The 14,136-nt window shown below is 44.7% G+C and overlaps 1 protein-coding gene across 1 annotated transcript in view; it reads left to right on the top strand.

Annotated features, from left to right (window-relative positions):
- Nucleotides 1–13,741, top strand: part of LOC116513281 (tumor necrosis factor receptor superfamily member 10A-like) — a 37,331-nt gene extending 23,590 nt beyond the window's left edge. Inside the window, 4 exon segments of the mRNA XM_032224301.1 lie at nt 622–647; nt 6,672–6,860; nt 10,213–10,264; nt 12,845–13,741. Of these exon segments, the coding sequence (XP_032080192.1) occupies nt 622–647; nt 6,672–6,860; nt 10,213–10,264; nt 12,845–13,143 (566 nt within the window). The 3' untranslated portion in view covers nt 13,144–13,741.
- Nucleotides 13,742–14,136: the final 395 nt, after the last annotated feature.

Below are 14,136 nucleotides of genomic sequence, written 5' to 3'. Positions count from 1 at the left end.
CTACAGCTCTTAAATTAGCAGCAGAGTTGTTAAGTGAAGCTGGCTTTTCCCATTGACTTTGCTTGCCAGAGGTTCACAAAAGAGGATCACCTGACCCCAGGACACTGCAACCATCATAATATGAACCAGTTGTCAAGCATCCGAGTATAAAACCTATGACCATGGAGATGCTGCAATGGTCATAAGTGTGAAAAATAGTCATACGTCACTTTTTCAGTGCTATTGAAACTTTGAACGGTCACTAAATGACTGTTGTAAGTCGAGGACTACCTGAAATTGGTACTAGGAATTCCATCGCTAAGCGTCATAAGGCACAGCGTCATGGGCCCACCCCAACTTGTGAGAGTAGTCTAGGCGAATCCATCAGGCTGCAGTATTTAACAGTCATGTTATCACCATTTGCGACATCCCGACAGCTTCCCCACTGACTTTACTTGTTGGAAACATGCAGCGAAGTTCACAAATGGCAATGACATTATCAGAGGAATGCTGTGATAATTTAAGCTATGAGGACCTATCATAAATCCCCCTCATTCAGCACCATTGTAACCAAACAGTTCCTGAATGACAATGTTAAATGAGGACTAATGTATATATTTTTTTCTATACTTTTCTTCCCAGGAATGAAAGAATCCAGAGACAACTTGGTAAGCATTTGTGTACTTATTTTTTAAGGGAAAATAACTAGTGTTCTTAGCATGCTTCTGTCCATCCAAAATGATGAGAAGTTCACAAGAATCAGCATAGCCAGCTTTCTTCTCAGTTGTTAGTTCATAAAACTGAAGAGTTACTGAGAAGACATCAAATTTTTATTTTCATGTACAACAATCAAGGCCAATCAATGATGCACTTGAAAAAAAAACAGCCTTGTTTTTCATCTTCATTGCAAGTGCATCTTTGATAGGACCTCTAGCTTTCTTTGTGCCCCACCAGTGTATTCTCCCTCCAGATTAATTTTTAATGTCACATGGGATAACCAGAACATTAGCATTCAGTTGCTTCTACTGTCACAACACCAATTAGATTCCAACCCCCAAATAAGTGTTGGTTTGCCATTGATAAAATCCTATATGGCTCAGGTCCATATTATCTTAGGATCCATCTGTTCCAGGTGAAAACTGCCTAGCCCAGGGGTCTGCAATCTTAAACACTCAAAGAGCCATTTGGACCCATTTCCCACAGAAAAGAAAACACCGGGAGCCACAAAACCTGGATAGGCGTGGCCAATTCAACATGACTCCCATCCAGTTACATTATCCAGCTGCCCCTGACACGCTTACCCGGGTTTTGTGGCTCCCTGTGTTTTCTGTGCTTCTTGCAGCACTTTGTGCAGCAGAATTAAATTTAGTGTGCTTCACAATGGGGGAGATGACTTCCCATCCTTGTCCTGGAGCCCATTATGACCCAGAGTATTGCCTGCAGCCAGGCTGGGCCAGTGTCTCTGGGCAGAGAACAGGTTGCGCATCTCCCCGAGCAACTGAGGTGCGCACAGCACCAACAAGGGCCGGAAGAAGCGCCCAGGAGATGAGGCAAATACAGGAGCACTTCACTCCTGCTCTGGAATATGAAGCGAGTCTCCATCCACCGTTGCCCTTACCTTCTCAGGCCAGGTGAGGAGTGACTGCGCATGTGCAAGATCAGAGATGGCTGTCAGGCGTTTTCGCTCTGAACGAACCAGGCGAAAAACGCTGAAAAATCTTTAGAAAACAACTCTGCACCTCTCGGAAAGGGGTCCCTGGGGATGTCCAGAATTCAGGGGACCCGAGGAATCCAGACTTTTGGGGGGGTGGCCACTCCTAGGCGACCCTGGACCATCCAAATCTCAGAGACTTTTGTGCTGCCTGTGCTGTTCGGCGGTGGGGGAGGCGGCGTTTCGCTGGCGGCAGCGGCGTTGTCTTCCAGCATTTTCAGCGTTCCTATTCGACTTGCTGAGCTTTTAGGGGCTTCGTTGATTGCCATCGTCCCAGAGAGGGGGTGAGCGAGCTGGATTATTATTGGGACTGGATAAACTGGGCAGCTGGCTTTGTGGCTGGCTTTGCCTGGCGTCGCAGCAGCCCTTCCGGACAACCCCCCCTCCCTGTTTGGCCCCGCTCCCTTGCCGACGCTGCCTCTTTCCTCCTCCGTTCCTTGCCTGGCTTGTTTGACGCTGCCTTTTTCCTCCTCTGCTCCTTGCCTGGCTTGTTTGTTTCTTGCCTGGCCTGGCTGCTTTCCTGGCGCGTTTTCTCCTCTGCCCACCCTTGCTGTTGTGGGCTCTCCCCCCGTGTCTTTTGCCTGGCACCTGGCTCTCCCCTGCTCTGGCCTCTCAACATCTGGCCTCCTCTGGCCACGGCCTCTGGGCTTTTGGACTCGCTGGCGCAGCCCCATCTGGCCTTGACTATTACCATCATTACCATCATTATCATCATTACCACCCGTCATTGCCCTTGGGGTATTATCTTGGATAGCGCCCGCGCAAGCCATCTCACTGAGGCACACTGGACTCTGGATGGGTGGGGGCACTTACAACGAGTGCTGAGGCCCCCGGACTTGTTGGTAACATCTACAGTCTGCTCCTTGGTTTGCTCCCTGGTACATCTGTCCAACGGAGGGAGCGACAGAAGATGGCAAAACTATAAGAGGGGATTTAATGTTTCTAATGTATCCCCCCCCTCTTTCACGATCCACCACGGCCACCCCGGACTTTAGACTCTTTAGACTCTGGACCTTTTATTATACCTTTCCAAGAACGAGGTATACCATTTGCTTACCACCTGTATACCACCTGTATACCACTTTTTGGTGCTCAGCTACCTCAAATCTTTAAGATCTATCTGCACAGCTATTAATCTATACGTGCGCAGTGCTCCAAAATTTTTTAGGAATGCGGTGTGAATGGTATGCCTGACTGATGACTGTACCCACTTTTTAACTTTATTACTGTTGTATTTTTTGTGTTTTAATTGACCTATGTGGGGAATGCATGGATGAGTGGATGTATTTATGTGAGAGGATGATTGATTCAAAGGGCCTGTCGGAAAATGCGGGGCCTGTGGGGGTGGGTGGAGGGATCACGGACACGGGAGTGGGCCGGAGCATTACGGTCTTAACAGGGAGGGGCAGATATGGCGGGGACTTTAGGGCGGGCCATTACCGGGGAAGGAGGGCTCGCTACGTCACAGAGATCCCTCCTTCCGGCCCTATGAGTCCCACTCCAAGGCCAGATGGTGTGAGTAATCAGGACCCTGGTCTCAGGCTGCTGTCGCTAAATGCCGGGTCTGTAGTTCATAAGGCTCCCCTCGTTCAGGACTTAATTATAGACAAGAGGGCAGACCTGGCATGTATTACTGAAACCTGGCTGGGCCCGGAGGGAGGAGTCCCCCTCGTAGAGATGTGCCCAGAGGGCTTTCAGGTGCTTCATCAGCCGCGAGCCCAGGGAAGGGGTGGGGGTGTGGCCATTGTTATCCGAGAGTCTCTAGTACCTCGTAGGATCCCTGCTCCAGAGCTTGTCGGGTGTGAGTCCCTGCTGGTGAAGTTGGACCTCAAGGGTCAAGTGGGCTTGCTGTTAATGTACCTGACTCCCAACAGCGTTGCAGCAGCCCTCCCCTCGCTCCTCGAGTCGGTAGCCGAGCTGGCAATTGAGTTCCCCAGGCTTATGGTTCTGGGGGATTTCAATTTGCCTTCGCTCGGTGAACACTCTGATGGAGCGCAGGAGTTCATGGCTTCCGTGACAGCCATGGGCTTGACCCAAGTAATCCGGGGCCCAACTCACTCGGCGGGTCACATGCTCGACCTCGTATTTCTCTCGGAGCAGTGGAGTTGTGACCTTGGTCTGAGGGGTAGTGAGATCTTACCCCTGTCATGGTCGGACCACTACCTACTGAGGCTTGACTTTCGGAGACCAAACCCCCACTGTAGGGAGGAGGAACCGACCAGGTGGTTCCACTCCAGGCGACTTATGGACCCGTCGGGTTTTCAGACGGAGCTTGGGGTTATTCCTGATACTCTCACCCGCAGTCCGGCGGAGACTCTGGTTGCTGCTTGGAATTCAGCAGCGACAGAGGCTCTTAACCGGATTGCGCCTTTACGGCCGATCCGAGGCAGTGGATCCAGGAGGGCCCCTTGGTTTACTGAGGAACTCCGGGAGATGAAGCGCCAAAAGAGACGCCTAGAGCACCGATGGAGATCCAGTAAGTCCGAGTCAGACTGAGCACTTTTAACATCCAGCATCAGAGTCTACATCCGGGCAATTAGGATGTCAAAAAGAACATACATTGCCTCTCTGATTGCTTCCGCTGAGTCGCGCCCCGCCGCCTTGTTCAGGATAACCCGTTCCCTCCTAAATAGGAGGGATACGAGCGATCCTTTGCAAGGCAGAGCTGAGGACTACGTCCAATTCCTCGCGGATAAAGTTGCTCGGCTTCGGGCGGACCTGGACTCCAATTCTGCAGAACCAGCTGAGGCACCAAGGGATAATCTGGTAGGACATCACTGGATTGATTTTCAAGCTGTTACCCCTGAGGACGTGGACAAGGCCATGAGAGCTGTAAGTGCCTCCACATGTGTACTGGACCCGTGCCCCCCCTGGCTGGTTAACAGCAGGGAGGTGACACGGGGCTGGATCCAGGCGGTTGTTGCTGCCTCCCTTTGGGAGGGGGTCTTTCCCCCCGCATTAAAGGCGGCGGTGGTGAGACCCCTCCTGAAGAAGCCATCTTTGGATCCAGCCATCCTAAACAACTATCGTCCAGTCTCCAACCTCCCCTTTGTGGGGAAGGTTGTTGAGAAGGTGGTGGCCTTTCAGCTCCAGCAGTCCTTGGAGGAAACCAATTATCTAGATCCCTTCCAGTCGGGTTTCAGGCCTGGCTACAGCACGGAAACCGCTTTGGTCGCATTGATCGATGATCTCTGGAGAGCCAGGGATGGAGGTCATGCCTCCATCCTGGTACTCCTTGACCTCTCTGCGGCTTTCGATACCATCGACCATGGTATCCTTCTGCGACGACTGCGGGAGGTGGGGGTGGGAGGCACGATCTTACGGTGGTTCTCCTCTTACCTCTCGGACAGGTCGCAGTCGGTGTTGGTTGGAGGGCAGAGATCGACCCCTAGGCCCCTAACGTATGGGGTGCCGCAGGGTTCAGTCCTGTCCCCCCTCCTCTTTAATATCTACATGAAACCGCTGGGTGAGATCATTCGACGGCACGGGATAAAATACCACCAGTATGCGGACGATACACAGCTGTATCTGTCCGCTCCGTGCCAACTCAATGAAGCGATGGATGTGATGTGCCAGGGCCTCGAGGCTGTTAGGGACTGGATGGGGGTTAACAAGCTTGTACTCAATCCAGATAAGACCGAGTGGCTGCTGTGCTTCCCTCCTACTAATTGGCCAAGTGTTCCACCTCTCAGGCTGGGGGGTCAAACAGTACGTCCCTCAGACAGGGTCCGCAACTTGGGAGTCCTCCTGGACCCACAGCTGACTTTTGAACACCATTTGTCAGCTGTGACCAGGGGGGCATTTGCCCAGGTTCGCCTGGTGCACCAGTTGCGTCCCTACCTGAACCGGGAGGCTCTTACAACAGTCACTCGTGCCCTTGTGACCTCTAGACTGGATTATTGCAACGTGCTCTACATGGGGCTGCCCTTGAAGAGTATTCGGCGACTTCAGCTTGTTCAGAATGCAGCCGCGCGAGCGATCGTGGGTGCGCCTCGGTTCACCCACGTAACACCTATCCTCCGCGAGCTGTACTGGCTGCCTGTTGATCTCCGGTACGCTTCAAGGTGCTAGTTGTCACCTACAAAGCCCTTCATGGTATTGGATCTGGGTACTTGAGAGACCGCCTACTGCCAATTACCTCCACTAGACCAATTAGATCCCACAGACTAGGCCTCCTCCGAATTCCATCAGCCGGCCAGTGTCGACTGGCGACTACCCGGAGGAGGGCCTTCTCTGTGGCTGCTCCGACCCTCTGGAACGAACTCCCTGTGGAGATTCGTACCCTCACCACCCTCCAGGCCTTCCGCATAGCCCTTAAAACCTGGCTGTTCCGACAGGCCTGGGGCTAAAGACTCACTGCTCCACTTCGAATGGTATGATTGTTGTGCTTTTAACTATGTATGGTTTTCATGTTTTTGTAACTCTGTTTGTTTTTCCCCTCCCTTTTGAGTTGTGAGCCGCCCTGAGTCCCTTGCAGGGAAAAGGGCGGCATACAAATAAATGAAAATGAAAATAAATGAAATGACTGGGAGGGGAGGGTGAGAGGCTGAGCCAGCGAGTAGTAGGTTTATCCTACACGGAGCCATAGCCAGGGGACGAAAGAGCCATGGGTTGCTGACACCTGGCCTAGCCTATGCATTTGGGCAGGAAGCAGTTGTTTAGGAACCTACCTGTGAAAAGAGTAAAGGAAAAAGGATATGTAAGCAAACCTTCTCTGTAGCTGTCCCTCTGTTTTTGGAACATTGTAATCCAGGGAAGCATTCATAATTTTTCACCTTAGGGGCACAATGAAGATGTCATTATTGACCTAGGCGATAAAACCCATAGGTGGAACAGAATTTGGCTAAATTAAATGGAGAGGCATTTTTGATGTGTAAGATTGTATTATTAACACGCTTCTCCGTTTGAACATTTCTAGAATTTCAGAGGTGGTTTTTTTTTAATACAATTACTATTTCCTACCAATTTCTTTATTTTGCAGATATCTGATAATGAGAATAAAAACTCTAAAACTGAAGCCTCTGCTCCTCCTCAGGACAGACTGCCTGAAACTGCGGAGGGAGAGGATTTGGAGATGAGGGAACAAGACTCTTTCCTTCCAAATAGGCCATCTGTGTCATCATCACTTGAGGCTGCTTGTTCAAATGGGCAGTCCAGTGGAGGGAATAATGTAGGTATTTTTCAGTAGAAAATTGCTAGATAATTAATAGTTACTACTGTTCTGTGGGTTGTTCCATAGCAGAACAGTTTGAAATAGTATATGTTCACTTAACAGGACGGCCTTTTATGAATAAATTAGGCCGGTTTGAGGCAACTCTGTTCTGAGAAAACATGTTGTGCCACAGAAACAACACAGTTCTCTTCAAAGTGGTTTGTGCTGCTTTGTGGTCTCTTCCAGTGGATGGCCTGAAGAAGCTTCTCTGCATAAGCAGCATGTGTAGAGACCTCTTTAGGCTATTGAAACTGCTGGATGAAGCCTTAGAAATGAGGCAACGTAGCATTGTTACGTCTAATTTTAGATGCCAGTGGAGATTTAAAACAGATTTTAAAAGATGGTTCACACAGATATTCACTGAAGGAAAGCAACCCCTTGAAGTTTTATACAGCCATAAAACATGTAAGATAGGTTAGAGAAATGATCATTATAACATAACATACCTGTTATGTTATAACAGAATTTCATCTAAAAATACCAGGTGAAACTTGCAGTATTTTGAAATAGCAGCAGAGGGCGCAATATAGTAACATTTAGCAAAAGGACCTGCTTAAATAATAGGGTTCTAACAATAGATGTTGAAGGATTTAAATGCTTTTGTCTTGCAAAGCCATTTGTCACACTAGGAATTTGCTGTGTTTCTGTGGCTGGAGATAACCGGATACAGGCAGACATTAAGCAGTAAAAAAAAAAAACGCTAACTGCTTGCCTTGATCTGCTATGTTGACTGCTAGCTAAAAAGGTTCACAAGAAAATCCAAATTTTTCTAGTGTGTGCCAATATGACTAAGATCAGTTTTGTCAGGTCCTGAGCAACTTTATGGGAAGAGATATTTCCTGAGATATTCTGGCCTCAAAATGGCCACCAAACCTCAAGTAAATTTCCACGTTTCTTTAGGACACGGGTGTCAAACTTGCCATGTCACATGACGGATCGTGACATTTTGCCCTTCATGGAGCTGGGGTGGGTGTGGCCAGCACATGACATATCTGGCCTGCGGGCTGCCAGTTTGATACTCCTGCTCTCGGAGAACTGTTATATTAGTAGCAACATTTGCATACTTCATAATTTGGACCTGTACCTTTTCCTCTTCCTTGCCCCTCTATGCTTTAACTGAAGCCTTTGCCTCCACAATAGCACTTGACCCTTGTTATTCTAGGTAGTCAATATGAAAATGGACTTAGAGATGCCGTAAGAAACATGGTTTTGAAACACATAGTTAGAATGTAAGAAAACACTTCTGGCCTTGATATCTGCCTCTTTATCATCTGCGTTTTTGCTATCCTATCCCTTAAAGTGAGCTTTATAAAGTAACTGCAGCCTTTAAAGATTAACACACACACACCGCCCCCAATTATGATTTCATTGAGGACAGGAAAGTGTTATGGTGGTGTTCTTATTGTGCATCCAAGTGTTTATAGAAAATATTGGTATATTCCTTTTAGAATCAAAGTACATACAGCTTAAAGCAGAAAACCTTATGCTTCTGCCCAAAAATTCTTGGTAGAATGTTCTTTTACAGTTACTATTTTAAAATGATTATTTTCTGTTGCATTGCCCTGGCTCCAACTTCTTCTGCAACTCCCATTAAGGATTCTTCAGAATTCTCCAGCAGAATGCAAACTAATTCCACACCATCAATTATTTCAAAAGAAAGAACATTCTTGCTTCATATTCTTCCCCTCCATGGTTACCTGGAAAGATGCATTTATTTTTGCAACATGGGATTTGCATGCTATTTTGGATTAGCTGCATAAAGAAACACATTACACAAACTTTCTTACTGAGTGTCAGGGAGATTATCATATTTTAACATTTTTATTAAACAAAGAAGTTGAATAGCCCTCTTAAAAGTTAACAAGTTTATCAGTAGTAGTTTCCCGTGACCCGTCAAAACCGCATTCCACAAAAGCGCGGTCGACGAAATCGCGTATGTGACGTCATCACAACGCGTCGAAAAAGATCGAAAAATTGAAATAAAAATTAAATTACAGCAAGCCGATTCACATAAAGGTAAGCGTTAGGTTAAGGGTTAGGGTTAGGTTAAGGGTTAGGGTTAGGTTTAGAGCGTTAGCGTTACGTTTGGCGTTAGGTTAAGGGTTAGCGTTAGATTTTTCGTTAGGTTAACGGTTAGGTTTAGGGTTAGGTTAAGGGTTAGGTTTAGGGTTAGGTTTGGGGGGGGTAGGGGAAGGTTTTAGCTTTATTTTTACATTTTTCTATCTTTTTCGTCGCGCTGTGATGACGTCACATACGCGCTTTCGTCGACCGCGATTTTGTCGTCCGCGGTTTTGTGGTGGAACCGTAGTTTCCCACTTACAGATCTGGTCAACAAATAACACTAAACTCTAATGTGGTTTTCTTTCATACCAGATTTTATGCCCGCTGTCAGTGTAGTGGCGATGAGCTTCCAGGCTAACAGGCTGTGATCTAATTGATATCCTGATGTTTTGCCAGCAACTGTGTCTGGCATTTTCAGAGGCAAAGTAATCTGCTGTGCAGTGTACTTCTTCTCAGGTCACAGGCAGCTGCGCAGAAATTGAATGCGCTCACTTTACTTCTGAAGATGCTAGTCATAGTTGCTGGCAAAATGTCAGGATATCAGACCACAGCCTGTTAGCCTGGACGTTCATCGCTATGATGTGATTTGTTTGCTTTCAACTTGGCACGTGATATATGATTTGTACTTTCTTTTTTCTAGTAGTGTCAAAAACAGAATGGAATCATCTTACATTGAAGTTTAAGGTTTAAGTTGAATCTGAGAAACAGAAAGGTTGCTTAAAATTTGTCGGGTGCACTTTGGAATCCATTGAATAAATTTCACTATGTTTCTCTGATTATCTGTTTAATTCAGGGGTGTCAAACTCGATTTCATTGAAGACTGCATCAGGGTTGTGTTTGACCTCGGCGGGTGGGGTGTGTGGTCAGGATGGGCGTGGCCAACTGGACCTCACTCGTGCCTGTAGTGGCCCGAGAGCTCTGCAAGTGAAAACGGTCTCCTGAGCTCAGTTTCACCGCAATGGCCTCCTGCAATCCTCTGCCAGCGAAAACAGAGCTCGGGAAGACTGCGTGCAATGCCCCTGAGCTCCATTTTTGCTGGCAGAGGCACCATGGGCCAGTCCTTCACTGTTTCCAAGGTGGCCCACGGGCCAGATCTAAGCACCCACGGGCCAGATCTGGCCCTTGGACCTTGAATTTGACACCCCCGGTTTAATCTGTTTAAAAAAAACAATTTGCTGTGTTGAGTCATATTTTACGTTTTTTTAATACTTTGAATTACAACAGATCATCCTTTTTTTAAATTTTTCAGGTACAGAGCTCTAACAATCCTGCAGTAAGGTTTAATACTTCCTGTAAGGAAAGTGAGTAGTCCAAATAACTATTTTACAGATTATCATTCAATAAATCATATTGAACAACATTTGTAACTCAAGTACAAAAATATGTTAATATTGACAATTACATTTTCAATTCTTGATAATTTAAATTAATCTCCTAAATCAAATAAACAGCAAAAGAAACTTCTTGAGCAAGTATGTAAATGATGCACTCATTGGACATCATATTAACAGTGAACTATAATGATTCTGTTCTGAGTGCAAGGGAATACTTAAATGTCTCAATCATCTTCTTGAAATATCCTTGAAATATTAATTCCATCCAATATTTTTTAAAGTGTTCATGCTACTAGTTGGATTCTCAGTTCCCATAAGTCATGAGTCCCCAATCCCTGGATTGTGGCCCACTACTGGGCCGTGAGCTGTTTGGAACTGGGCTGCAGAAGTGGTGGGTGACTGTGCATTTGTGTGCGTGTGTGTGCTCTCCATTTGCACCAGTGGCAAACGTGAGTGTCTGCTGCTCGCGCAAATGGAGATGGGTGCACTTACTGGCGGTTCACACAGAACTTACAAAATTAACAGAAGAATTTTTTCCTCCAGTTCTTAAAGTAATGTTCCAGCACCAAGTATTTATTTTCACATTGAGTTTAGTTTTTAGTTTTATTTGGCATTTATAGGCCGCCCTTTTCCCTGAGGGGACTCAGGGCGGCTTACAATTTGTGGGAATTCGAGTTATTTGGAATTATATATTTCAGGTCAATAGCTTTATCAAAAATAAACTACAAATGGTTATTAAAGTGAATTCTTACCCTAAACTGCAATTACAATGGATAGATGCTACAACTTAACTCTATTATAGTTAGGAATGGGCAGTCATAAATTTGGCTGAACAAGGGCAGCAGCAGATACTCAGATCCACAGAACATTCCACTACAAAGCAAAAATCAGAGAGTGCACTATGTGAGTGTACTGTTTTATCTCCACATACACATGGCAGGATGCAGAAGCTAATTGAGGCTGGTATTCCATCTCAGTGAAAAGCCTCCTTGCCTCTCCTTGCCTCTATGTGTAGAATTCTCAGCATTCAGCCCTTATGTCAATGTCTACACTATCATCAGATAGAGCCGAGGTGGCGCAGTGGTTAGGGTGCAGTACTGAAGGCCACTACAGCTGACTGTTATCTGCAGTTCAGCGGTTCTAATCTCACCGGCTCAAGGTTAACTCAGCCTTCCATCCTTCCGAGGTAGGTGAAATGAGGACCCAGACTGTGGGGGCGATATGCTGACTCTGTAAACCGCTTAGAGAGGGCTGAAAGCCCTATGAAGTGGTATGTAAGTCTAACTGCTATTGCTATTGCTATCATCATCAGGATCGGTTCTTTTTTAAAAAGAGGCAAACTGAGTACAAATTTCAGCTTCCTCATTTAGTTCCCAACAACAATCTCCACTATTCAGGAAGATCCTCAGACTTCTAAAACAGCTTTTTACAGGGAAGTATAGGAGAAGTTTTAAAAAAATGCAACAATGAGGACATCCTATGAGTAGAGTAGTACATATGAGCCGAGGTGGCGCAGTGGTTAGGGTGCAGTACTGCAGGCCACTTCAGCTGACTGTTATCTGCAGTTCAGCGGTTCAAATCTCACCGGCTCAAGGTTGACTCAGCCTTCCATCCTTCCGAGGTGGGTAAAATGAGGACCCGGATTGTTGTTGGGGGCAATATGCTGACTCTGTAAACCGCTTAGAGAGAGCTGAAAGCCCTATGAAGCGGTATATAAGTCTAACTGCTATATGGCCCAGTTCCTCAACCTTTCTGGCTTTGTGGACCAGCAGTGGGTGGGGAAGAGTGGATGGTTCTGAAAAGGGTTTTGGTATTTGAATAGCCCCTTCTTTGTCTTCTCTCTGGCTAGGAAAGATACTTTTATTCTAACAAGCTAATATCCCGTTACTGCATTTTTAAAATTATTTTTTGCAGTTTGCTATAATTATCCCAATTGTTGTAATCTATCTTAAATGGCATGAATTGGGGGGTATTACTTTTGTCATATAATGTAATCCTTGACTTACAGTCCATTTAGTGACCATTCAAAGTTACTGAAAAGCATTGAAAATAGTGACTTACACTTTTCACTACTGTTGCAGCATCCCCATGATTTCATGGTCAAAATTCAGATGCTTGGCAAGTGGTTCATATTTATGACGGTCGCAGTGTCCTGGAGTCATGGGATTCCCCCTTCTGACAAGCAAAGTCAATGGAGATTACAGATTCACTTAATAACCATGTTATTAACTTAACAAATGGAACAATTCACTTCACTTAGCAAGAAAAGTTGTAAAATGGGACAAACTCACTTAACAAATGTTTCACTTAGCAACATAAATTTTGGGTTCAGTTATGGTTATAACTCAAGGACTACTTGTACTTTTTTTTTTATGCTTTTGAAAATTAAACATTGAGCCAATGCAGCCGAAAGCCAAATATATACATTGAAGAAAAATGTGACGTTTGTCCTACAGGTCATTTGAAATGCCATATAAGTATATAAGCATGTGAGTCGTGTAAAATGCTTTTTTTTAAATCTAACATATATTTTTATTTGCATTGCAGAATTGGAGAAGACTTATTTTAAAACAACGGACAGAGTGTTACCACATTATTGGCAAAGACTTATGAGGGAATGTGGCTTATCAGAAATTGACCTAGAGAACATAAAACTTGATAATGCTCAACATTCTAATGAACAGCGTCATCAGATGTTAAGAACTTTGCGAGACAGGAATGGAGTTGTTCCTGCTTTTAATAAAATACTTGACAGCCTGAAAGAAATGCATCTTAATGGTATTTATGAAAATATAATGAATGAACTAATAAGTGAACATTTAATAATAAATGCGACTGAAGACTAATTTAGCTTTTATTTCTTTATTTTTGACTATGCAAAAACCGGACAGAGAAGAGTCTTCTCTGAAAAGGGACTTTTTATGCATCAATTTACTTTAGTGCATTTTCCCTTGGCTGAAGATGTGTAAACTGACAACACAGTTGTTGAACTTTTGGGAAATAAAATGCTGCATATCTGAGTGGGTAAATTTTGCAACATTCAAACTTTACAATGGATAATACAACAACCAATAAGAGCTTGGTCAGTGTTTGGAAATTACAGGTTTTTATGTGATTCTGTACTGTCCTCTATAAAAATGCTATTGTAACCAAAATTCAGTATTCAATATTACGTGAACTGCTAACATACAGCAGGCTGAAGCTGGATACAGTAGTTTTCTATGGAATCACAATCGTCTAACCTGTTGGGTAAGTGGAATTTGACTGTGTAAAACTATGTAAATAAATCAGGCAGGAACTGTGTTCGCATTTGCTACTATAGTATGAAATGACTGATTGATTGCAATACTTCATTTGTGATCTTAAATACAAAGAGTGTGCTGCATCATACTCTGCAACTTTTTGTACATATTTTCTAATAAAAAATTACTTCTGATTCCTTTATTGTGTATGTCACTGGGAAATGGGCCAGGGAATGAAATGAAATTTGAGTGGAGCAAGGAATAATTTTAAATAGTATGGATAGCATTTGTACATTTCAAAGAATTCCACATAGTTTGACTAGGAATACATACCACATTGGTTTGTTGAATAAACTGTAGTGATCTGCATAGTCACCATCATTGGCTTCCTATCTTATGCTACTGTGAAAACAAACCAGATTATTGTTTAGTGTAAATCTTGCCATCTATTAAATATATTACTAGGACACAATTTCATTCTTATACACTAAGCACCATACATTTGTTAGTTTTTATAATTACTTAATTTTGGAAGCCAGTTATACCAATTACAAAAAAAGTGCACAATATGAAAAGTTTCAGAATATTATACCATAT

This window comes from Thamnophis elegans, chromosome 1 (assembly GCF_009769535.1).
Source record: "Thamnophis elegans isolate rThaEle1 chromosome 1, rThaEle1.pri, whole genome shotgun sequence".
Taxonomy (NCBI): domain Eukaryota; kingdom Metazoa; phylum Chordata; class Lepidosauria; order Squamata; family Colubridae; genus Thamnophis; species Thamnophis elegans.
The sequence above is the reverse complement of the archived record's forward strand: the minus strand, read 5'-3'. Positions and strand labels throughout refer to the sequence as shown.